General features: G+C 40.8%; 1 protein-coding gene across 1 annotated transcript in view; it reads right to left on the minus strand.

Moving 5' to 3' along the window:
• Positions 1 to 1,158: 1,158 nt before the first annotated feature.
• nlgn3a (neuroligin 3a) overlaps positions 1,159 to 27,645 on the minus strand; it is a 305,661-nt gene continuing 279,174 nt past the window's right edge. The window contains exon 6 of the mRNA XM_079838954.1: positions 1,159 to 3,160. Within this exon, the coding sequence (XP_079695080.1) occupies positions 2,308 to 3,160 (853 nt within the window). The 3' untranslated portion in view covers positions 1,159 to 2,307. The remainder of the gene's footprint in view (positions 3,161 to 27,645) is intronic.

The raw sequence follows: 27,645 nt of genomic DNA on the forward strand, positions 1-27,645 counted from the left end.
ACTGGGGACATTATAAATGCATTTTAATAGAGTAAATCTCACAGTGAAAGTGAAGTGTGCACTCTAAATGCTCAAGTGCACTAGTCTAACCTACTAGACTAGAGTATGTGTGCACTCTCTGGGTGTGTTTTTGACATACTTGATAATGTCAGATCGCACATCGTTAAAACAACAATCCCGATGATATATCGCACACCTGTAATTGTAGTCCTAACAAACTCCCCCTCAGTAACCCTCATTCAAAGAACCTATGATATCAAAATTGAAGATTTTTTTTCTTTTTTGCACCTGCATTTGATGTGGGGTAATTCATACTTGATGATAATTCTGGTTTCCGACCATAAAGGTGCTCCATTGCCTGGATTGATGCTTTGCAGTGCTAGATTTGGTTTCGCAGGTGTGTAATTATAAACATAATTTGCCGTGCTTTACACACCGGTCTCTGCAAACAGGTTTAATCATCACGTAATGTTGGAGCTTTGACTCATTTATGCATGTTTTTGCTTAAAAGTGACTGTTTAGCATTCAATCTCCCTGTTCTTGTGACATCATACATCATGTTGGCGAAATGGAATGTTCATGAGGCCTTTGGAATGGTGACTCATTTAGAATTTTGCCCTGAATTCCATACATAAATCTTAGCAACATTAAATCAGGTAGGAAATGTAACACTTTTAACTGTGATGAAAAATTGCATAAAAAAAAAAAAAACATTTTCTTCTCCAGTTTTATGGTTTAATTTGGCACATGGCACAATCAGCATGTATACATCTGGTATACATAAATAAATATTAAATATATTTATACATAAATATACATATAGAGCTATTAAAAAGACACTTGTTGTGGCCTCAGATTATGTGTCGAGGATAAAACTAGCACAGACACTAACTGCTCTGCCCTCTGAATATGGGTGCTTTCAGCCTAATAATTGATAATAATGGTCATTTACACTTTCAGGTCAATGGGAGCAAAATCTTCATAAAAGCCCTATACATATATGTATGTATGCCCATATTTATATATATATTTAAAGAAAGACAGTTCTACACTGTGGTTATTCAGTGTAAAGAGGCCACCGTCTCCAGTCAAGAGGAACGCTTACAAAGTCAATGGAATCATGTCAGTTAGTTCAGTTCAATCTTAAGCTATTGTTTTCTCTTGCATGTAAAATAATAGATTTATTTTGTAATTCTTAAGCAAAATTAGACATATGTAACTTTTTTAAAATAACAAAAAGTTCTATTTCGCAAAGACAGACGACAATAGACGCAGTTGAAAGACTACTTGTGGTGAACAAAATCAACGCAGTGGTAAAGAAGCCCCCCCCACCCCCATCACACAAATATTTAACAAAAAAACATGGCAAAAGGCAATCAAACACGCACACACACACACACAGACTCAAATATTCCCGTTCATACCCATAATCACTCACACATGCACACCAATCAAACAGTGAGCGTTGTGTGTAAGTGTGCATTTCATGGGAATTTGACGCAGGAGCTGATAGATAATTTTGTTGTAAAAGATGCACTTCTTTAAACAAAAACAATTACAGTAACTTTCGAAGTCTTTATCTCCAGTGTTGTCGCATGGAAAAGTTCCAAAACAAAAGATTTTCAGTGGAACCAAGAGAAGAAAAAAAAAAAAGAAGTAAAACACCACATGTGAGGTTATGCAACTGGAAAATGAGTTGCAGTTACCATTTCAATCCACCGGTTTCCATATTAGTCATCTGTCTTCCTAAAATCCAACCACTCAAGTCAGATCACTATGTCCCACACAAACTCATCTCAGGGAAAGGTCGTCAAATTAAGAGGAAAAAACAGCTCTTTATAAGGCATTGAAAAGAAATCGAAAAGCAAAGCAAACAATATTATGCAGATGTCACCTTAGAGGCCACTGTTTTGAAACGTGTTTCCCACAAAAGACTGTGATGGGAAATAAAATGCACTTTCCTTTGTTGTTGTTGTTTTTTTGTGTGTTATTTATTCAAGAAAAAAAGCGATCGCCCCATTCGCCCGATTCTGTTTAGAAAGGCGTTTTTCTTTTTTCCTTTAAAACGATGATTAGAAAAAATACTGCTTGAAACGCTCGTCCCTTTTCGAAGGAAAGAGAGCAGTTCTGTTTTGGCAGGTTTGCACAACTTGACATCTGGAAAGAACTTGTCACTGCTTTTTGCAAAAGTCTATTCAAATCGTTTTGTTTCCGTCATCATCCTGAACCCCCTTCTCTCGCTGTGACGTTTTCATTAAAACCAATGACTTTCCCCCCCATCCCTCCCTTTGCTGGATCTCCATAAAGCTATACACGCGTGGTGGAGTGGGAATGTGGCAGGCCGGTGGAGTTGAAGCCGGCTGTGAAGGTGTTGTACGGATGAAGGTTCGGCATTCCCACTAGCGAGTTGGGGATCATGGTTATGGTGTTTGGCGTCATGAGTGGGATATCGTCAGGCGAGCGCCGCAGAGTCAGCGTGTAGTCGGGGAGTGAAGCGAGCCGCAGCGGGTCGCCCGGTGGCCCCGCGTCGCACTCGTGGTGCGTCTGGTTCATCTGCAAGGACATGATCTCCTCTTCAGGGGCGTGGCGGTTCACGTCATTGGTGGTGGTGGCTCGTGGCGGGCTGGGTTGCGGGTGCTGTTCCTGCCGGCGCTTATCCTTGCGGTAGTACAGGGCTGCGAACGCTAGAACGTTGAGGAACAGCAGCGAAGCTCCTACCGCGATGGTTACGCTCAGCTCGGTGGAGTAATCCCGTGGGTTCTCCACCACCAGAGGGCCTGGTTCCTCTTCTCCGTTCCATTGTTCCTTCCCACTCTCGCTGTTGTACGCCGGAGACATCGGAGGCCGCTTGGTGTTGAACGGCCAGGCTTTGCCATTGGGACGTTTGGTGGACAGGGAGTTCTGAGTCGTCTCGGGCGGTGGCACTTTGGTGGTGGTGGAGGTGTAGTGGAACATATCGTGGAGGTTGTACAGATGAGGGACCAGGTGCTTCCAGAATGCCACTTTAGTGGCACGGTAGTGATCACGGACTCGTGGCTTCAGGCCGATGTGCAGGTACAGCTGGTCTTGCGGGTTGTATTTGGACCAGGCCACCTCTTCAAAACGATTTGCCTTAGTATGGATAAACTTGGTATCCTGAGGCACTGGTTTGTTGGGATCTCTGCAAAACAAATAAAAGATAAATGATTAAACAATGCTGAGAAGGCTGTTAAGGTTGCTAGAGTTTAAGGAATAAGGAAAAAGTTTTGCAGAATATTTATCCTGCTCTTTTTCAGTGAACGCATACAGGTACCATAAGTGTACAAAACGTTCTGAAGCTCTCCAATATAATTTCTCTTTTCATGTAGAAAAGCTTCAGAGATTAGCTATAGAGCCCTAATTATATAGACCACATTTATGGTGCTTTTTGTCCTGTCTACACATTGACAACCCCTCATCAATATATGCTTTTACTGTAAGAACATATTGACGAGCAGTGTTTGGGGGTAACGCATTACTAGTAACTTGACTAATGTAATCAGATTAATTTTTCCAAGTAACTAGTAAAGTAACGCATTACTTTTAAATTTACAACACAATATCTGTATCATGTAACGCAAGTTACTTTGTGTTGCGATTTATTGACTGACAGCTCTCCTGTCCCCATGTTGAGAGGAATCATGGGTGAGAATAAATGTGCATTTACTCATCTCACATGCAAAGAAACAGATTCAGTATTACTCATAATTAATAAAAACCATTTCAAAACATTACGCAAACCCGCAATAATTAAATATATTAAATTACACAAATACACTTTATGTATTTAATCTCACTTTATTAACCAATGTCTTTGTTGCTGACCTTCGATGATCCACTTCAATGCTTTTTTTTAACTGTGCCCTCTACTGGATGGGTGTGGATTTGTATTGCTTTCAGCCTGAGGCTTATTCCTTTCACTTTTGGTGTGAAAGGGCTTTTACATTTGGCAAACATATAACTTTTTTGCTGTTATTAAAAAACAGACAAGCAAGCCCAGCCCAGATGAGAAAAAGTAACGCATTACTTTCCATAAAACGTTACTAAGTAACGCAACACGTTCCTTTTTTAGGGAGTTATGCAATATTGTAATGCATTACTTTTAAAAGTAACTTTCGCTAACACTGTTGATGCGGTTGTGTTTCGCAAAGAACAGGAAGTCACACAGGGTGCGTTTCCCATACAACAGTGTAACTTGCTGCTTAAACACCATAGTACGATGCTTTTCAGCCAGCGTGGCCCAACCTATTTATCGTTATCGGTAAAATCCACTATCGGTCGACCTCTCTTCAAAATATCTCCAACATGCATTCACAAGAGCACCACTATGCATGTGTGTTGACACAAGAGCGGACGGTGTTACTTGATTATGTATTACGTAAATAATGGGTTTTTGGGTGAACTAACCCTTTAAATGCAGCCCAGAATAGGCTACTCTAAGGCTGGGGTGTCCAATCCTGTTCCCGGAGGGCAACAGGAATTTTAGCTCCAATCCTAATTGAACATACCCCAAGCACATAAACAAGGTTTTCAGAATTACTAGAAACTTTCAGGCAAGTGTTTTGGGTAAAATTTGGTAGGATATTGGCTCTCCAAGAGCAATTTAGAAAAAAAGTTATTTGTTCTGCTTCTTAATATCATCATCATAGTTTCCAATCTTCAACATTAAGGAAAATCATCATGCTTCATTCTTGTCCACCCTTGACTTTCTTTTCTTTTCAGCAAAACACCTTCATTCTTGGTCAGTCTAAGCATGCATAAAGACACAAACAGCTCTCTTTCTCGGATCAACCCCTGGAGTTGGCGCCAATCAACAAAGCAATTTACATTCATGCACATTCCTCATCATCACTGCACTCCTATCGGTCTTGTTTCACCTTCTTGTTTTATAAAGATACCAGGCACTTCTTCCAAATCATCATTTTCTATTTCTCCCTCATGCGACGTTACGTTACAGCTCATATCTCTAAGCACCCCTGCCTGCTGGGCTTCACGCATCCTCGGCTCATTCTGTATATAAAAAAGAGATGGGCCAGAGGCTTTTAAAGTGAAACAAATGAATAAATCAACAGCTGAGATGTGCTTCAGGATGCAACTTGTTTTTGATAAAACAACAGCAGTGCATCCATTCCGTTAATTGCTTTGGGAAAGCAGTGCAGATTGCATTAACAGCGAGTGTGCTGATAGAAAGTGGACCATATTAATCTAAACGTTAAAGGGGGGATGCTGGCAAAGGCCCTTGTGTGTGTGTTGTTTTACCCTTTAGCCTCCTGGGGTCACTGTTTCTCCAACTGACATTACATGCTCAATAAGGCAAAGCAAGGCTGCATCCAGCCTCTGTGGCACTATTGATTTATTGTCTGTTTTAACATATGGCATATGAATAATCACACATCTACTTATGTTGTAGCTTAAGTAGTGACTAGTTTTTAAGAGATATCCAAAGTGGTAAAACATACACTATGATATAGCCTAACTAGCAGTATTTGGTTGCAAAACAAACAATTTCATCAGAAATACTAGTGTTGTAGTCAAGACCACACTCTAAAAAAATGCTGGGTTAAAAATAACCCAAGTTGGGATGAAAATGGACAAACCCAGTGGTTGGGTTGTTTTAATCCAGCGATTGGGTTAATTTAACCCAGCAATTGGTTTGTTTTAAGCAAACATTTAACCCTAATCCGAGACCAAGACCAATATGTGTTGAGACCAAGACAAGACCAATACTTTGAAAGGTTGAGACCAAGACAAGATCAAGACTTTGAGGGGTTGACACCAAGACAAGACCAAGACTTTGAGGGGTTGAGATCAAGACAAGACCAAGACTTTGAGGGATTGAGACCAAAACAAGACCAAGACTTTGAGGGATTGAGACCAAGACAAGACCAAGACTTTGAGGGATTGAGGCCAAGACAAGACCACAACTTTGAGGGGTTGAGACCAAGACAAGACCAAGACTTTGAGGGATTGAGACCAAGACAAGACCAATACTTTGAGGGGTTGAGACCAAGACAAGACCAATACTTTGAGGGGTTGGGACCAACACAAGACCAAGACTTTGAGGGGTTGGGACCAACACAAGACCAAGACTTTGAGGGATTGAGACCAAGACAAGACCAATACTTTGAGGGGTTGGGACCAACACAAGACCAAGACTTTGAGGGATTGAGACCAAGACAAGACCAATACTTTGAGGGGTTGGGACCAACACAAGACCAAGACTTTGAGGGATTGAGACCAAGACAAGACCAATACTTTGAGGGGTTGAGACCAAGACAAGACCAATACTTTGAGGGGTTGAGACCAAGACAAGACCAATACTTTGAGGGGTTGAGACCAAGACGAGACCAAGACTTTGAGGGATTGACACCAAGACAAGACCAAAACTTTGAGGGGTTGAGTCAAGACCAGACCAGCAATCCTTAAATTCATAAAGATCCACATTGCCACCTGAGAAATGACTTATAACTTATAATAAATGACTTATAATAAATATAATTACACTATAGAGCTGCTACCAATGAAATGAAATCATTAACAACAAAATGTATCTTTGCGCTACAGAGGTGATACAGAATTGAATTGGTAAATTACAGATGCATAAATAATGTTGAGAAAAAATTATGTTAGCAGTCATGCTCAAATTTGTGAAAACATCTGGCTTGCTCTTGTGATATTGGTTAATTATATCACATGTTACAAATCCAGAAGACAATCTTTTTGCAACAATATCTTGCATTTTGTGAGCATTTGTATTAATTTATGGTGACATTTTTGACACAATCCCTAATTAATTTCTGAATCGGCACACTAAATAAATTAGAAATGAGTTATTGATTGCATCTGAAGCAGTAAGTTTTACATCCAATCACATTAATGATGTTAATAAATAAATTAGGAAATGCACTGGCAATTTATTAATATCCCAGCAGTTGTGATCTTGACCGGTCTTGAAACAAAATCCCGAGTCCTCTTAGTCTGAGACCGAGACAAGACCAAAACCAAGAAAAATGGTCTTAAGACCGGTCTCGAGTATTACAACACTAAGAAATACACAGCCATACTTTTGAACGACCATCAATAGAGGAATATGCCTTTTGCTGCCACGTGGCTTAGTTCAACAACCAGGGGTTAGCAGGGTCATGCTAACCAGCCAAACCTCGACCCCTCGTCTGTGATAAAATACCGCTAGATGAGATTGTAACCATGTTGCAGACTTGATCTAATAAAGAGAAAACCCATGAAGTAAACAGTGACAGATATCACTGGTGTGCCCTCGAGCAAGTCATTCAATTCCAAGTTGTAGGGATGGTCCCTGTCACTAATGTTCTGTAATTCACAGTGCATGGAAAGTGACAACAAGTCAAGAAAGATGTTGTTTATTATCGCACTGTCTGCCAGTGGTTATGAAATATTTTAAGCCAAGTACTAACTTAGTATCTGTGGAAGAGTCCGATCAGAAAATACACATACAAACTATAAAAACATTCACAAGGGGTGGCATTGCAATTCTATGTGCTATTATTCAAATTTTGCAGTTCAATATTAAATTCGTTTTTAAATTTGATTGTAAAACTTCCCCCGTCTGTCTAGAACTGCTCTGACGATGTGGTTACACTATCAAAATCATGTTTGAAACTTTGTGCATTGTGCCACTCCAGAATTAGGATAAACAGGACGATTTCTGTCCAATTGCTGTTGATTGCCTTTCTTGTGCAGTGTGAAATTGCTTGTGCGCACCAATCGGCACGCCAAATTGCATTGCAGAAGAGTCTTAGATGCACTAATGTATAAAAATGTAATATTAAAATGTAACAGTACATGCATTCGTCCGGACCCATCATGGTTTGCTTCATACAGTCAGACGACGAATACAGTCAGTCACAGGCGATCCACACTCCAATCCAGAAGGAGGCGCGCATATGATGCAATGCAGTTTGCAAACGCCACAACAGGAAAAAGAGCAGAAGAAGAGGTGATCTACGCACCAATCCAAAACAAGAGCTCAGAACGTAGCCTCTACGTTTCGATTAAACAAGTTCACGGAAAGGAAACCGGAACGGCAGAAAGAGGAAACCTGTTTTACTTTATTATATACTTATATACTTTATATTTACTGTTTATATACTTTATTTTACAAATCACAATGTTTCGTTTTTATTGTGAGTGTAAACCAATAAACTCTTTACAGTTTTGAATGATGTCTTACTCTTATCTGTACGAGTATAAATGATGGAGTATTTTAAGTTGTTTCCGCGGTTATAATGAGACTAAATCCTTTGGCTTTGTGCCGATGTGTCGTGGAAGTCTCACTACTGTCCAATGATGTCTCCTCGTGAAAAAGTGAAGTTGGCTCTTTTTCTCCTCCTCGCTCATCTTTCCGTGATTTCTTGAAAAAGCGTATTATTGAACTTTGTGCATCCGCCATTATCACTGCATGTTAATGAACTCCCACGCGCAAAGAAAATGACAGCGTAAGCTACACATAATTAGCCGGGTCCTACCAGACTCTCGTAGATTTCATTTGTACAGAGAGTCTGGCCACTTTCCATTGACAAGCGTTCACTTCCTTTAATTCTGTTAAAGTTTAAAACTATTGGATCTGCCCAGAGCCACTCTGGATCTGCCATAACCAATCGCTAACGTTTGGTCGTGATGGAAACCACGTAGCCGTGCAGGCTGTAAACAACAACCAATCCCCATTGGAATTCAAATTTAAGAATTAACGGAACAATTCTAAATGAATATCTGACACTAAGGATGGTGATGATGTATAGAGTCAACTGTCAAAGGGGTCTAATCATTCACAATACGCCGCTTCGGTCATTTCGAATCTGCCGCCATTACTGAACTACAACTCAAACTAGCGCACGACATCAACGTCATCGTTCTCAGCCACTCCCTCTGTTCGCTGATTGGACCGGTTAAAATTTGACCGCAGAAAACCAGCAAATATACCGCAAACCCAGATGACATACTGAAGGAAAATGAAAATTGAGCAGAAGTACGTAGGAAGGCGGAGCCCAAGCTAACACATAACTAGTGATTCATTGAACCAACTGCTTTGTTCGAGTCTTTCGAAACGCCACATGCCGGTGACCCCTGCTGGACAAAACAGTGTAAATGCAACAAAACATGCATAAAACACCTTTAAAAACATATCACAAATGTTTATTACAAGTAAAATCTATCAAATGCAATTAACTAATCATCTAATCAGATTAAATATCAAGTGTCTGTATAATATGTGTGCTTTTATACATTTTCAGGGCTTGTTTTGTTTGTTCCATAGATCAGCTAAACAGGCCAATAAATACTATTATTCCTTTAAATTATACTAACGTCTCATCTACACATGTATAAAACGTGTAAAACCCATAGACACGTGTTCAGTCTCAGTGAATCCACACTCATTCACAGAGATCATCGCCTCCCAGTGGTGAACCATTGACATTTCTAAACGTTTTGAAACAGTTCTGACATAATGAAGCCTTGTTTACTGAAATCACGTGACTTTGGCAGTTTGATACACGCTCCGATCCACTGATTCAAAACAAAAGATTCGTAAAGGGTTTGAAGCTTCATGAAGCAGTGATTCGAAATCGCCCATCACTACGCACAACACCTGACATATATATAACCTATCATAATTTACTCACCCTCAAGTTGTTCCAAACCTGTATGAGTTTCTTTGTTCTGCTGAACACAAAAGAAGATATTTATAAGAATGTTTGTAACCAAGCAGATAGAGCAACCATTGACTACCATAGTATTTTTTCCCTACTATGGTAGTCAATGGTTGCTCTATCTGCTTGGTTACAAACATTCTTATAAATATCTTCTTTTGTGTTCAGCAGAACAAAGAAACTCATACAGGTTTGGAACAACTTGAGGGTGAGTAAATTATGACAGAATTTTCATTTTTGGGTGAACTATCCCTTTAAATCAAACTAATACGTTTGAAAACAGCTGTTTACCGCACAGCATTGGTCAACCTATCAATTAGTGTTACAAATATACAAATCCTTAATTTTTTATTTTAAGCAATCAGGAATCTGCAATCAGGAATTGATAGATCAGAAATAAGTACATTGTAAATGTACGTGTCATGTACAACGGTTTGCAAAGCCACTGGCCTATGCTGTGACACCTGTGCAAAAGAGCATGTACATCTGAGAGGACAGAAACACTGAGCTTTAAAGAGACACCACACACTTTCATGTTTGAAGTAAATGGAGATGGGTTGAATGTCAGCTCAGCAGCCGATAAATAACCGGTTTTATTAGGCTGGTAATGATCCCCAATGAATATTGGCAGCCGGCGCATGATGACTTTGTAGCTGAATATCAGTAATTAAGTTTCAAAGAAGCAGGCAGCAGAGGTAAGGTCATATTGATCTGCCACGGTGCAACATGCCAGAGAGCAGGACATCAATGAAGCCGCAGTCGCGCAGCACATATGAATTCCTGCGGCGTGGCGTGCGAGTCGCAGTCGGCGTACCTGGGGCATTCTCGGTTAATAGGAAACGCTAGCATCTCCATATCACCACGCATTCTCATAATTGTCAATCAAACCAGCTGGCATGACACAGCATATTTGTGCAGAGGCTGGGTTTGCAATGCCACTGAATGGTGATCTGAGGTCAGTTGTGATGTTTTGTATGTTTACGGTGGCTATTGATCTGCAGCGATGGCATATGCTGTGTGGGTGTTTCACATGTAAGGAGATAGTATAGTGTGTTGATGTAGGTGACGAGGGATAATTAGTGATGATGGCCTTTAGTGCTAGCAGACAGCACTACTGCTAGTGCTCACACTAAATGCATTTTTTCATGAAATACAGAATTTTTAGGCAGACACTATTAAGTGATCAAATAAGATTTGTGTGTCCAGACGTAACCATCTGCATGTGGCGAGGATGCAGGAAAAATGGAGGTGCATCCATATAATCGCCACGAGTCGCGGCGCAGAACGCGACGCATACGATTTTGGGGCGTTACCTTTTTCAGAAAGCAAAGTAAACGGCCAGCACTGTGATTGGTGAACTCGATCGCACCGTATCCCTGACCTCCGCCACACAATGTGACGCATGTTTTAAAATGCCGTACATAAGGAACCAATGCAACAACAACGACTGCTCCCGAGGACAAAATACTTGACACTGTTATATATTTAGAAAAATTGGCAGTATGTTGAGAATAATTAAGAGTCATGTGAAATGACCAAGCGGCAAACTCCCCCAGTTTCTCTTGAAGCCACTACAGAAGTGACTTAAACTGCAGTTCATGGACTGGCCACTAGAGACAGACTCCTGAAGGAGCAGAATCTCATTGAGCTCATGTTAAAAGGGCCAACTTTACAGCAGAAGAACACATGTTTACAGTCTGGGACAAACTGTGCTTTTGGTCTATACAGCTAATTTTGCCCTTCATGACGACTGTGAGGGGGGTGAATTTATTTATAACTGGTTCGTTTACATTATATAAAGCCTTAAAGTTCTGCATAATTAAGGGCGTGGCCACTTTGAGTGACAGGTGGATAGCCGTTTGTCTGCTGTCTGTTAGTCATCACGTCACCTCAGCTCCGCCCACGTCCCGCCTCTTTGCCCATTTTCTGTTATCCAGGAGTTACGCGCTGACAAGATGGCAACAGCCGGGTTTGAGGCTTTTTTTTTTTTACTTCTCGGACACTACGTCTTTTTACGTATTTCTACGTATTTTTTTTTTACAGTCTATGGAAATGACACACGCTGGGTTATTTTTGAGCATGTTGGGTCATTTTGTTGAGTTGTTTTTTCCATGGTTGGGTAGTTTTTGTGTTACCCAGTCAGCTAAATGCATCTCCTCGCATCAGGTTATTTTTCCTTGAATAAATAAACAGATTTTTTATTCGTCATAATACTGAGTCTATTAAATTGGATGTTTAAATAGATAGATAGATAGATAGATCTTTATTGTCATTGTATGCAATACAACGAAATTCTGTTGGAGCCATCCTCTCCAAAAGCAGCATGAAGTAAAAATTTAAAATAAAACTATAGTATATGTACACATACATCAGCACATTCTCACCCAAGCACGTCTCACACATATACATTTGTCTGATACATACAGTACACATTCATTCCTTGTTCTCAATAAATATCTATAAAACAGTAAGCATTAAACACAGCAGTATTGCACCGATTCGGGGTAGGTGGAGTGTGTATGTTTTTATGATTGTATGGGTGTATGTGCGTATGATTTCTGTAATATGTTCACAGCTCTGGGGAAGAAGCTGTTCCGAAGTCTATTAGTGCGTGCACTTGGGGTTCTCAGTCTGCCTGAGGGGAGGGTGGTGAACAGGGAGTGTCCGGGATGTGAGGTGTCCTGCCTGATGTTTGTGGCCCGTGTGAGAAGACGGCTAGAATATAATTCACCCAGATTTGGTAGGGGGGAGCCAATGATCCTCTCAGCCGTCTTGACAACCTGCTGCAGTCCCTTACTTTCTGCTTCTGTGCAGCTGGAATGCCACACAGTGCAGCAGTATGTCAGTGTGCTCTCGATTGTGCAGCGGTAGAAGCGTGTCAGAAGTTCCTGCGGAAGCCCATTGCGTTTCAGGGTCCTCAAGAAGAACATCTTCTGCTGGGCTTTTTTAATGGTATGGGAGGTGTTCTGGCTCCAGGTTAGATCCTCTGATATGTGCACTCCCAGGAACTTAAAGCTTGCCACCCTCTCCACCTCCTCCCCGTTGATACACAGTCCATTGTGGTTTGGTTTGTTTCTTCTGAAGTCAATTATTATTTCTTTTGTTTTCTTGGTGTTGAGGTTGAGGTTGTTGTTCCTGCACCAAACTGACAGGGTCTGGACCTCTTCTCTGTAGGCTGTTTCGTTGTTGTTTGTTATGAGTCCCACTATGGTTGTGTCATCTGCAAATTTGATGATGGTGTTGGAGTTATCAGAGGGGGCGCAGTCATGGGTGAAGAGCGAGTAGAGGGCTGGACTGAGGACGCAGCCCTGGGGGACGCCAGTGTTGAGAGTGATGCTAGAGGAGGTGTGTTGGCTGATCCTGACGTGCTGGGGTCTGTTGGTGAGGAAGTTTTTAATCCACTGGCAGAGACAGTCTCCCAGACCCAGTGTTTGCAGTTTGTTGATCAGTTTGTCTGGGTTGATGGAATTGAATGCAGAGCTATAGTCAATGAATAACATCCTGACATAACTGTTGGGGGTTTCCAGGTGTGTGAGGGCCGTATGCAGTGCTATGGAGATGGCGTCATCCGTGGATCTGTTGGTCCTATATGCAAATTGGTGTTGATCAAGGTCAGGGGGGATGCAGGCCATAATGTGGGGCAGTACCAGTCTCTCAAAGCATTTCATGATCACTGGCGTGAGAGCCACCGGCCGGTAATCATTCAGGCTTGTAATGGCTGAAGTTTTGGGTACAGGGATTATGGTGGCGGTTTTCAAACAGGTGGGGACTGTGGCTTGCTCTAGTGACAGGTTAAAAATGCGTGTGAATACTGAAGCAAGTTGTTCAGCACATTCCTTCAGTACTCGCCCTGGAACACCATCAGGCCCCGTTGCTTTGTTGCAGTTGATGTTGTTTAGTGCTCTCTTTACCTGGTAGGTCAGAAGAGTGAGTGGCTGATCGCTCTCTGGATAGGTGGTGCTTGTATGTGGGTCTGGTCCTCTGCTGGAGCTGGAATCTTCAAAGCGGGCGAAGAAAGTGTTTAACTGGTCTGGGATCGAGGGGTCAGTTGAGGTGAGGTTACAATTGCTCTGTTTGTAGCCGGTAATGTTCCTTACACCCTGCCACATTGCACGGGGGTTGTTTCCATTAAAGTTGTCCTCAATGCGTTGTTTATATTTCCTCTTTGCAGATACGATGCCTCTGTTTAGGTTGGCCCTCGCCCTCCTGTACTCCTCCCTGTCTCCTGATCTCAGTGCTGTGTCCCGTGCTCGGAGCAGCTTCCTCACCCTGTTGTTAAACCAGGGCTTCTGGTTGGGGAGCACTTTAATTTGCTTCTTTGTTGTTACAATGTCTGTGCAGAAGTTGATGTAGGAGAGGACTGTGGAGGTATGGTGCTCAATGTCTGTATGTTCAAAGAGCTCCCACCTGGTGTCATCAAAGCAGTCCTGCAGGGCTGAGGAAGCTTCTGCAGTCCAGATCTGTACTGTCTTTACCTGAGGTTTAGTCCTGCTGATAATGGCCTTGTAGGCTGGTGTCAGTAGCAGGGATAGATGGTCAGACTGTCCGAGATGAGGTGAAGACTGGGTTTTATAGGCTCCGGGAACATTTGTATACACCTGATCCAGTATTTTGTTATTCCTTGTTTTAATGTTCACATTCTTGTAGAATTTAGGCAGAACTGTCTTCAGGTTAGTGTGGTTGAAATCCCCTGCCGCTATAAACATGCCCTCCGGGTGTCTGTTTTGCTGCTTGCATATAACATCATGTAGCTTTCCCATGGCTATTTTAGCATTAGCTCTGGGGTGCACATAGACAGCAGTGATAAAGACAGATGAAAATTCCCTAGGCAGGTAGAAAGGCCTGCATTTCAGCATCAGGAACTCCAAATCCGGGCAGCAATGTCTCTCAATAACAATAGTGTCTGTGCACCAACTGTTGTGGATGTATGCACATACGCCTCCTCCTCTTAACTTACCAGAGTCGGCTGTGCGGTCTGCTCGGTATAGGGAGTGGCCTTCTAGATCCAGGGCTAGGTCAGGGATGTTGTCATGCAGCCAGGTCTCCGTTATCACCGTAATGCAGCAATCCAAGCGGTTGTTGGTAATCCGCAGCCTTATGTCGTCCAGTTTGTTAACCAGGGAGCGGGCATTAGCGAGGAAGATGCTGGGCACGGCAGGTTTGTGCGGGCATCGTCGTAACCTAGCCTGGATGCCGGCTCGCTTACCCCGCTTCTGCTTCCTCTCACATCTTCGCCTGCGTCGCCTCTCCGTGAATCTGTTGGTCTTTGTTTTTCTGTTTGACGCTGAGTTTGAAATTTCCAGTGGGATAGATCCGTAGTCACTGGGTACTCGTCCGAAACAACAGTCCTTCAGACGCAAGATTTCTGTTCGCGTGTAGGTTATAATTTTACTAAAGCTGCTCATGCAGAGGGAGCTCTGGGCCGCTGCAACTATGCGCGCCGCCATCAAATATGTTCTCAGAACTCTTTACTGTTTGTTTATGTGCAGGTTATAAGGAGCCTGTCACGATATCTTTTGGCTATGAGAAGCACAGAGCAGCTGCGCCGCCGAACCGGCTCAGATTTCAGCAAAACACAGCTGCACTTACGACCGGAATATATGTGAAAAATAGAAGAAAAGTAATCGAAGCGATGAGAGGAGAGAGAATTTCGAAAAGTGGCTGCAGTGAGTTTTGACCATTAGTGTTTTTAGTCGGTTTGTTGGCGTGAGAAAAAATAAGCGAAATATAGTCAAATTCGTTTACAAATGCAAGTTATTAAATATTTAACTTTTAAAAAGAAAATTTGTTTAACCCTCTGGGGTACTTCATTTATGGGTCACACTCAGGACCTTCGGATCCAAAATGACCAGGAGGGCAGGATTAAGATAAAAAAGATTTGAGAGTTGAGTAAAATCAATGAAATATATTTTTGTTCAATAATATTTCTTCTTTTCTTTTTTGGTGTTTTTAGATAATTTTATGATTTATAATTAATATTTATGCAATAATTATGACCCATTTTTTCCCATTGAATATAATAAAAATGTATATATATATATATATATATATATATATATATATATATATATATATACATCATTTGTTAAATTTTTTATTAAAGCTCTATTTCATTTTAGAGTCAAGCCTAGGCCTCATGAAAGCAATTTTTTAAATGAGATCGGTGCCATCCGGTGGACACATTGAGCATTTTTATCACGCAATAGCAAATTTTTACCACTATAGTGGATCTTGTGTTTTATAAAAAGTTTTTTAAAAATCGTAGTTTCATCGGAATGGTCCGAAACTTGGTGACTTTATTGGTACTTGGTATATGAACAACCAAAAAAATTGGGGACAGGATTTGAAAAGTCTAAGTGGTCGTAAAAAAAAATAGTCACACTCAGGACCTTTGGGTCAAAAATGACCCCAATAGGAAATCAATGGGAAATTGGCAAAAATATGAATATACAGTGTTTTTTTGTGCATACAATCTACAAATCAGCCAGTATGCAGAAAAAAAGGACTCAACAGTGAAGGGGTGAATCTCTAAAACACAAGAGTGCAAAACAGACAAAAAACTCACACACACACACACACACTTATACACACAAAAACACACGTACACACAAATGAACGCGTGCCATTTCTAAATCTAATTGTGTTTTTGTGTGTGTGTGTGTGTGTGTGTTTTTCTTGCACTCTTGATTTTTTAGAGATTCACCCTTTTTTTCTGCATCCTGGCAGATTTGTAGATTGTATGCACAAAAAAACTCTGTAGTCACCAAGTTTCGGACCATTCCGATGAAGCTACGAATTTTTTGTTTTTTTTTATAAAACACTTTTTTGACCCGAAGTACCCCAGAGGGTTAACTGTATAATCTGTATAATTGTTGAGTTGTCATTCTTTTAATAAATGTTCACCTTTTGATTATTAATGTTGCCTGTGTTGTTACTCTAGTAATTCTGTGAGTGATTTTAATTTTAAAACTTATTTTGGGTTCATTTTAAGCCAGCAATATGGTAATTTTAATCAATAGTTGAGTTCAATAAAACAACCCAGCATGTTGGGTCAAAACAACCCAGCGATGGGTCGCAAAATAACCCAAATAAACCAAATTGGGTTGTTTTTAACCCAGCATTTTTTTTAAGTGCAGGAACGAACAAAACAAAAACACTTGTTCAATTGCTCTTCAATCGCACGTTGTTAAAAATAAACTTCAGCCTTGCATTTCTAATAGTTTGATGGAATGCAGAACGGTTCTAAGAACGATAAGGAACAATTCCAGTTCTATTTCCACTTGGAAACCTCGTGTCCTAGTGACATCACCAGTCAGGATTGGTCACTTGCTCACTGGCCAAGTGCACTGTTTTAGCAAAGTAAAAGTTAAACTGATCATCCTCCATAACATGGTGGCTATTTACATCTCATTCTTATGTAAACTCTTGAGTTACCAAAGACTGACACATTTGTATTACATTCCAAAGGGCTCTGTTATCAGTCCCACAGTGGAAGATGAAACCATATCCGTAGCGTCTGGGTCGGATCGGCACGGAGTGGAACGGTTAGGCGTTTGGAAAAGCAGCTTTTGTCAACATTAAGGCTCAGAGCAATGTCAGATGGTCTTACTTGACAGCGGTATCACTCTCGTGATTGATGGACAGACATGAGTTGTTAAAAGCACACCTCCTTGATTTACGTACGCATGTTAAGGGGCGTGTAGAGGACAACTGTGACACCAGAATTTCAAATCCTGCCATTTCAGAAGGGTGGGAACAAAAAAGCATACTTTAAACTGGGCTATTACTCAAAGTCAACTCTAATCCTAATGTGGCACATTTGATTTATTTAATTTGCCACGTTAGGTACAGATTTAAAGTTGTGAAGCGACTGATTTTCTTCTATATTATGATATGAGTGAAATGGATTATTAAAAAAAAAATGGTGAGAGCTTGATCCTATCCCGTTGTTGGATAGAGGCAGATGTGAATGCAAGCTTGCGGATGATAAGAGAGAAAGCGGTATGTTTTTCCTGATAGCCAATCACATTATAGCCTTGACATCATTGAATCAGGGTTGTAGGACAGTCAATCATGCTTGTGAATATTAGAGAAATGAATGAGAAGTGCCGTACACTGAATCCCACCTTATTACAAAACTGCATTTTTGTGTTGATGATGTTGTTGAAAACTCCAAGAATAGATCAATCCAACATGAACGATTAGTGGAAAACCTATTGTAGATTGAGATTAGCTGTTTCCTCACAAAAGCAGTTCATTCAGTGCACCGAGCCCCTTCTCCATTAAAACGGCCTCTCGTCTGCTCGCCAGTGAACTGCAGCGTTATGCTTTTCTTTGTTAACCTTGAAGGCTCCCTGAGGGAAGGGACTCTGATATAAGGAGAGTGTGAGTCATTCAGTGTTTATGAAGTCTTGTTTATCTTGCAGTTATGGCTGTTTATGCTTAATATATGTTTTGGGTATATGTTACCGACCTCTTGCATGTTTCGCCTGCCAGTTTGGATTTGGTCGGACCAGTGATGTTTTAGTTTAATTGAGAAACTATTATAGTTTTTATTAGGGATGCACAATATATCGGCCACCATATCGGTATCGGCCAATATGTGACCCATGCTGGCAAAATGAGCGGGATTGCGCATTAGATAATTACGAGCTACAGGCAAAACAAGTGATTTTGAGGTTTTTACAAAAATGTGTTAATTAAGCCCACGTCTAGCGATCCCAGTGCTCCAAATAGCAACTACACATCTAAAAGTATTTTTATTTGCACGTTTTCTGGGAGGAGTACCTTTCCTTTGTCCATGACAACAATCTCACTCGGGCTGACTGACAGATCCGACACGTTCGCCGAAAAGACGCCTCAGACAGCGAGCGATCCCGATATACACACATACAGTTTTTTCACACAATTACAGTATTTCAAAATACCTGTCTTGGCGAGTATTCACACAAACATCATCTGTTATGTCTTTAGTGAACGTTTGGTTAACTCTTGGGGAAAAGCATCTGATGTGTAACATTATATTAGATCCGTGCAGTTCAGTAGGTCTTAATATATAGGCTGTCTGTCTCATTAATGTTAATCAAACAATTGTGGTTTCATGGGAAAAAGTAGATAATATATACCCTGAACATAATTGTAAACGCAACACTTTTGTTTTTGCCCCCATTTTTCATGAGCTGAACTCACGAGCTAAGACTTTTTCTAGGTACACAAAAGGCCTATTTTTTCTCAAATATTGTTGACAAATCTGTCTAAATCTGTGTTAGTGAGCACTTCTCCTTTGCTGAGATAATCCATCCACCTCAGGTTGTGGATTGTGGCCTGTGTAATGTTGGTCCACTCCTCTTCAATGGCTGTGAGAAATTGCTTTAATTTTGTTCAGTGTATTTTTCCTATAGATATGGGTTTTGACTTGATATGTGCCAAATTTGGTGTTATTACCAGGGATTTTAAAGTGTGTTTGCTGGTGATTTTGTTTTGGAACCTCAAGTTTCTCGAGTTTCATCATTTTTAAGGTTTTTTAATAGAGAATGTGAAAATAACAATAACTCATTTTTGAAAATGTGCACACATATGAGGTCACATATGTTAATTTTTAATGTTATCGTTATCAGCCCAATAAGAAAATTTGGCCGATTTATTAAATAGTGTATTATTTCCTTCAGCTGAGACACTTCAGATGCGCACTGTTCACCATGATGGTTTTGAATTGCTTGAAATATGATTGGAATCACTTAAAAAAGGCAAAATGAGTGGGTATGCACAGGATAATTATGAGCTACAGGCAAAATATGATTGAAATCACTTAAAAAAAAGGAAAATACAGTTCAGTGCATCATGTGCAGCACAAGTCTTTTATAAAGACTAGATAAATATATGAGAACATCATAATTGTGTGTTTGGGATTTAATGGTGAGACGTTTGTTTTATATATCGGTTATCGGCTTTCAAATATAAATAATTATCGGTTATCGTATCGGCCAAAATTTTCATATCGGTTCCTCTCTATAGTTTTAATTTAAACGCTGGCGGAGGAAAGAGTTATAATTTTTACTTATGTATTTTTATGTTTTCGTATTTCATTTTCATTTTTTTCCCCAAAAAAATATATATCTAGTTTTTAAATGATTTCAAGTAAATAAGTCAAGATATTTTATTAGTTTTAGTTACCTATAATAATCATGAATTCTGACCATAGCCTGTTGTTTGACTCTTTGGGATACTGGACTGTAAGTTTGTATTTGTTTTTATAAACTTCTGCTTAAGGATTTATAAAACCCCAAGTCCACACGCTAAAAAAATGCTGTTTGTATGTTTGGGTCAAATAATTGGTTTACATTTTTTTAATTACATTTTAAACCCAATGGTTGAGTTTGTCCATATTTGACCCAAACCACCCAGCATTTTTTAGAGAGCAGTCTTGGGTCTTTGTTACAGTAGGTAACCATGTTAATATCAATAATGTATAATAAGTGTTTTCATTCCCCAGTGAACGAGCTTGTGCCCGATCTTTCCACTAACCCACAGTCTGGGTGGAGTGTGTGCAGATGGAGGCAGTGAATTAGCTGACAGCGTTCTGTCAGGTCGCCCACTCAAATCGGCTCCTAAACCACTCGAACGCTTCTCCGGTTCAGGCCACTTGGGCTTGCCCAGTGAAGCAGTACTTCAGCCTCGATCAGAGCCACTCATTCAGATCTCAGGCCCTGAGAGGAAATGACTCGACGACCATTGAGGTTCTGAAACTAGGCTGGACTTCCTAATACCAAATGGGAGAGGCCTGTCTGAAGATATTTCCGTCACAGAATCCGACCGTAGCAGTGCAATAGTAGCAAATTAAGTCTGGACAAAAATCCACTGCTAATGGTCATTTAATTAGTGTTTTAATTAGTGGTGCTTGCTAAGGCTCATTGTTCATACTTATAAACTCTGCAGTGTTAAACTTTAGTGCTTGAGTTGCACCATTTCCCCTATATATATGCAAATGAATTAAACCTTAAATCATGTTTTCTTTTTTGAGGAAAGGTGAGCTAGTGATCAGGCTTGCCATGTTTACTTGACAAACAATAAATTGGACATACAAATCTAGACTTAAAGTCCCACTGAAGTGCCTTGAAACGTGCAGCATTATTCAATGTGTTGATAAAACAGGAAGACAGGGCAGGCAGAAACAGCCAATAGCGTTGCATTTACATCACAGCTCAGCCTATCCCCCATATAGTGCACTGTCTGATCATTTCCTTTCCCCTATATAGTGCACTGTCTGATCATTTCCTTTCCCCTATATAGTGCACTGTCTGACCGTTCCCTATCCCCTATATAGTGCACTGTCAGTCCGTTCCCTATCCCCCATATAGTGCACTGTCTGACCGTTCCCTATCCCCTATATAGTGCACTGTCTGAATCATTCCCTATCCCCTATATAGTGCACTGTCTGATCATTCCCTTTCCCCTATATAGTGCACTGTCTGACCGTTCCCTATCCCCCATATAGTGCACTGTCTGACCGTTCCCTATCCCCTATATAGTGCACTGTCTGATCATTCCCTATCCCCTATATAGTGCACTGTCTGATCGTTCCCTATCCCCTATATAGTGTACTGTTTGATCATTCCCTATCCCCTATATAGTGCACTGTCTGATCATTCCCAATCCCCTATATAGTCCAATGTCTGATATCTGATCGTTCCCTATCCCCTATATAGTGCACTGTCTGATCGTTCCCTATCCCCTATATAGTGCACTGTCTGATCATTCTTGATCCCCTATATAGTGCACTGCCTGATCATTCCCTATCCCCTATATAGTGCACTGTCTGATCGTTCCCTATCCCCTATATAGTGCACTGTCTGATTGTTCCCTATCCCCTATATAGTGCACTGTCTGATCGTTCCCTATCCCCTATATAGTGCACTGTCTGATCATTCCCTATCCCCTATATAGTGCACTGTCTGATCATTCCCTATCCCCTATATAGTGCACTGTCTGATCATTCCCTTTCCCCTATATAGTGCACTGTCTGACCGTTCCCTATCCCCCATATAGTGCACTGTCTGACCGTTCCCTATCCCCTATATAGTGCACTGTCTGATCGTTCCCTATCCCCTATATAGTGCACTGTCTGAATCATTCCCTATCCCCTATATAGTGCATTGTCTGACCGTTCCCTATCCCCTATATAGTGCACTGTCTGATCATTCCATATCCCCTATATAGTGCACTGTCTGAATCATTCCCTATCCCCTATATAGTGCATTGTCTGACCGTTCCCTATCCCCTATATAGTGCACTGTCTGATTGTTCCCTATCCCCTATATAGTGCACTGTCTGATCGTTCCCTATCCCCTATATAGTGCACTGTCTGATCATTCCCTATCCCCTATATAGTGCACTGTCTGATCGTTCCCTATCCCCTATATAGTGCACTGTCTGACTGTTCCCTATCCCCTATATAATGCACTGTCTGAATCATTTCCTATCCCCAATATAGTGCACTGTCTGATCGTTCCCTATTCCCTATATAGTGCACTGTCTGAATCATTCCCTATCCCCTATATAGTGCACTGTCTGAACGTTCCCTATCCCCTATATAGTGCACTGTCTGATCATTCCCAATCCCCTATATAGTCCAATGTCTGATATCTGATCGTTCCCTATCCCCTATATAGTGCACTGTCTGATCGTTCCCTATCCCCTATATAGTGCACTGTCTGATCATTCTTGATCCCCTATATAGTGCACTGCCTGAATCGTACCCTATCCCCTATATAGTGCACTGTCTGATCATTTCTGAACCCCTATATAGTGCACTGCCTGAATCGTACCCTATCCCCTATATAGTGCACTGTCTGATCATTCCTGATCCCCTATATAGTGCACTGTCTGAATCATTCCCTATCCCCTATATAGTGCACTGTCTGAACGTTCCCTATCCCCTATATAGTGCACTGTCTGATCATTCCCAATCCCCTATATAGTCCAATGTCTGATATCTGATCGTTCCCTATCCCCTATATAGTGCACTGTCTGATCGTTCCCTATCCCCTATATAGTGCACTGTCTGATCATTCTTGATCCCCTATATAGTGCACTGCCTGAATCGTACCCTATCCCCTATATAGTGCACTGTCTGATCATTTCTGAACCCCTATATAGTGCACTGCCTGAATCGTACCCTATCCCCTATATAGTGCACTGTCTGATCATTCCTGATCCCCTATATAGTGCACTGTCTGATCGCTCCCTATCCCCTATATAGTGCACTGCCTGAATCGTACCCTATCCATTATATAGTGCACTGTCTGATCGTTACCTACACAGTGCACTATGTGCCATTCTCCATGTAGAAAATAGTAAATGTGTGAAGGAGTGACTGATTTCAGCCGCAGCTTCAGCGTCTGTTTATAATGTAGGGGGCGGGGCTTCAGATTCAAGAGAGCATTTGATTGGACAGAAAATCTGATGAGAAGCTGAAGCGCAGAGTGATGTCATCAGAATCATTTCTGCCAGAAAGACTCGGGAGAATAAATACTGTGACAATTATCCATTTATTAACAACCCAGCAAGCAATAAAGTATATTGGCATAGGCCCCGTCCGTAGCTCGCAATCTGAGGGTCCGGACTCTGCATATCCTGCCTGAAGACGAAGGCAGAGGCGCAGCCGACCCCCACGTGAGGTATGGAAGGGACCATCCTGGTGGTGGTGGGGTGGATGTAGGGAAGGATTTGACTTGGAGGTGGTGGGGTGGATGTAGGGAAGGATTTGACTTGGAGGTGGTGGGGAGGATGGCGGTGAATGGGAGCGTCAGCATCTGCGAACTCAGACATGAGTAAGTACCGATCTTTTATACCCAGGTATTTAGCATGTGATTGGATAGATAAAATTAAAGTGACATGACAATTAAGTCTTCCTGGCAGAACTTACGCTAAAGCTTCCATTTATTATATTAGCAGAAGTGAGAGACTGTAAGTTTTGAATGATTATATCTTCCAAATGTGAATTTTGTCATTGTTTTGGAGCTTATAGATAACATAAGACAAACATATTCATACTAAAATCCAAAAATGCTGATTTCATGGGGACTTTAAGACTTGCATGCAGTCTATCTAGAGCCCAGAATGCCAGAGACTAGAGATAAAGCAGGATCGTTTGACTTGAGCCAGTAAGCCACTACATAGCAATATGCTAAAACACTCACCGCTACATGTATAATACATACACACAGAAAAGAAAGAAAGAAATGGTTTTGCTCTTAGAAAAATGAATGAAAAAAAAATTAATCATTAAAAAGGTGTTTTTATAGAAAGGTCTTTTCATAGCAGAATACATCTAATGAATATGACAAGGTGAAAACAGGTCCGAGTTGATTCGACGGGGCTGCATTGGTTATTCATCAGTCTAATTGGCAGCGCTTGGATGATTGTGGACATAGAGACAACGAATCCAATGGCGCATCACAAAAGCCTCTGTTTCCACTTCAGTGTCTTAGAGTACTTTGGTCAGGGTCACTTATTTCAATGCAAACTTCATCTTCACCTGAATAGCATTGATTCCAGCGTAAGGCAGTGCATGTGCCTTTAATTTGAAAGTTTTCTGTATAGGGTTATTTATAAGTACAGGAGGTAGTGCGCGCTGCTTTGTATGGTTTTTCATCTCAAGGTCCGCACGCAACTGGCTTTGCTTTTGAAAGATGCAGTGTTACATTTAGAGTTTTTCTTATCTTTCTTTGCTGTTCTCAAGGTCAGCCGATGTAGACTATATAACATAAAACAGCATGACAGAGAGCCAGAGAGAGAGAGAGAGCATGCTTTCTGTTAAGACTAGAGAGTTTAAACTGCTGTTGTTTAAAGTGTTTTGCTGATGTCGTTTAACTCCATTACTTTCACGATTCCTCACAGAACAAGAAAAAAGATTAGTGTTGTTTGATGAGGCTGCTATTACCCATACTTGTTCCCGCAGAAATAAAGTGCTATTTACTGTTATTTCACAGAAGTAAGAGGACACTTGTACTTAATCAGTCGTGTCTGTTTGTTTGCTTGTGGTCACATGACAGAACGTTTACGTCACATTTAGAAAGAACGATAATTTCTACCAATTTTCCACCAAAAATACGACCTGAGGAGCTTTAGCGCACTCTCAGTGACCGTCCCAGTACGGTTATTTTCTCAGCCAGAGAAACAGAGGAAGCGCCCGGAAAACTGTGCTTTATTTTATGACATGCGGAGCTAAATATGCATATCAGACAGTCTGGTATAAAGAGACAAGATGTACTGACAGATAAAATATCTGGATTACTATAGTAATGATGACTAATGGCTAGTCTCTGGCATTGCATATAAATATTTCTGCCTGATCTGAATCCACATCGGATCACAAACAGGAGTTATTTCGCTGCTGTCTGAAAGTGAGTTTGAGTGATGTTAAAGGTCTTTAATGCTGATGTTAGTATCTGAAATCATCCGCGGCGCTGCCGTCTCCAGACTCAGATAAACTCTGCCTTTGTTAGAAACCACTCCTCAAGCCCGAGCTGGCCTGCTTTGGACCCAGGTATACGGCGGGTCAAAAAACTCTGGCCGTTGGCCGTCACACTCGCTTTGGGCCCAAACAGTGGTAATACAGCTACTGATTCGCTCTTTAACATTGACTTGCCGCCACCTACTGGTGGTTTTAGTTTCATATTTAAAGTAACTTTTCAATTTTAAAATAATTTCGTATATCATCAATGTTTTATTTCAACTCGTTCTCACTCCCATGGCCTCAAAATCGGAAGCATGGTCAAGTCACAATGAGCTCTAGGTTAAATGTGAAGAGTTCGGTTGCAAAACGCGATAAACGCCATTTTTTTACATTTGGATTTTATTATTGGAAATCACTGTTTAGATGTACCTTAATCTATGTGTTGTGATTTGCTGCCATTAATAAGATTTAAAAATGTACATTTTAAGCCTACTACAAAATGTATTTTTTTCACAAAACGCGATATCCGCCAGCCCAGTTTCTTTACAAAGTGCGATATAGAACGTTCAGGATGCTGCGCGAGCTCAGGATGTCACGCGAGGAGAGAGTCACCGCCGGTGAAGTGCTCCGAGTTTGCTCAGTGATTTAACGATAATATCAAAACAAAAAACATATTTTTAAAAAGAGGATTCAATAGGCTAACTAAAAAACGTTTACCATTTAATACTGTAGGCGAGCTGTCAGTCACGTAGGCTACGTCACTGATCAACAGCTGTCTGTCAGAGAATCAAAGCTTCAGAGTCAAGCTAACGTTATGGATTTCGATGACGGATTGGAGCCGGTCATTCCAGCTGCTGTTGGGAGAAAGAGGAAGGCATCTAAAGAAAATCATCAAAGGGAGAAGACCAAACGGGCAAGGCATTCAGGGGAGGGAAAACATCCAAAGATGAATTGTGGTCATCGTGCGACTGCGAGTAATGTTGGTCTGTGTCATGCCGACAAACTGTCAGATAAAGATGTAGCCTTCAACTTCACAAAAATTTATAAAAACGCTACAAAAGTGGACCAGGATAACATTGATTCACTAGCTTTTCTTAATGGTATTACAGTAGTAGAATATAGCCTAAGGTGGATAGCCTATATAGCGTTTTGCAAAAAAAAAAAAAAACTGTTATGTTGTGTATGTTCTGGCCAAAACTAACTCGGAATCTTATTATTATTAATCAATCTTTGTATATACTATTCCATATATTTATGATGTATTGTTTTTTTAACCAATTTAAGATGTTTGACAATGTTAACATAATATGTTGCATTTTGGCATGCTTTTTTATTTATTTATGAACTATTTATGGACATAAAATTAAATAAAAAATATCCTGGATTTGAAGAATATTGTGTCCCTGGCCTTCACTGAGCTCAAGTAATAGTTTAATGTACAAAAAATTGTGAATGAACTTGACTGTTGATGTCTTAAATAATAATGTCAAATAACCAACATTTCTCAAAATGGATATATCTCGTTTTGCAACGAAACTCTTCATGTGTTCATGTCCCTCTGAGCTGCATTAAACAGTCTAAGGGCCCTTTCATGCACCCGGCGCAATGCGACACCAGTTGTTTGCTAGTTTCAGCCTGATACAGTTCTCATTTTCACATCCAGCGCCATGTGTTTAAATAGCAAATGCACTCGTGCCCATCTGTTCACCCATGGGCGTCTGGTCTGAAAACCAGGTGTGTTCAGGCGCATTGTTGGCGTGTTGCTATTTTGAGAAACTGAAAACGACTGCGCCATTGACCAACACAAACCTGCTCTAAAGTCAATAGTGCAGTATTTTTCGTGTTATTTAAAGGGTGCGTTAGTAATGTGCACGCTTAGGCAGTGCACAATGCACATACACTGCTTATTACACACACAGGGACGCGCAGCAGCACACACACATTTTTAAATATTAAAATAAAAGGATTCCTCTCTTCAGTCTTTCTGCTCGCAAAAATTCCATGTAAATTGCAAATCCGCCATGGTGCGAGCGCAACTGTCTTTTAACCCTTAAAGGGTAACTAAACCCTAAACCAACTTTTTTTAGTTAATGATCTGCAAGACTGGGACTTTATTAATGCTGTTCATTGATTCGAGTAAATGTTTTGACATTTGGGTATAAAGTGTTTTAATTCTATAACAAATGGTGTAAAACCATTGTTTTACAGAGTGCTGCCCTCTTAAGGTTGAACGGTGGCTACTGCAGTTGAATTTTCCTATTGGACGTTGTGGGTCATCGTGACGTATGATGGTTCTTCCAACACACGCCCCATGGTGAAACAGTCATGCATTTAAGGGTTAAAGGGAATGGGAGATGAGACTCTGATTGGTTTATTACACGGTACGGGAAAAAGGCACCCATGACTCATTAAGAGACGAGGTACAACCCTTTTGGACCATGCACCAGGCGCGCCGACCAATTTTCCCGTCGTTAAAATAGCAAA

This window comes from Gobio gobio, assembly GCF_949357685.1.
Source record: "Gobio gobio genome assembly, chromosome: 16".
Taxonomy (NCBI): Eukaryota; Metazoa; Chordata; class Actinopteri; order Cypriniformes; family Gobionidae; genus Gobio; species Gobio gobio.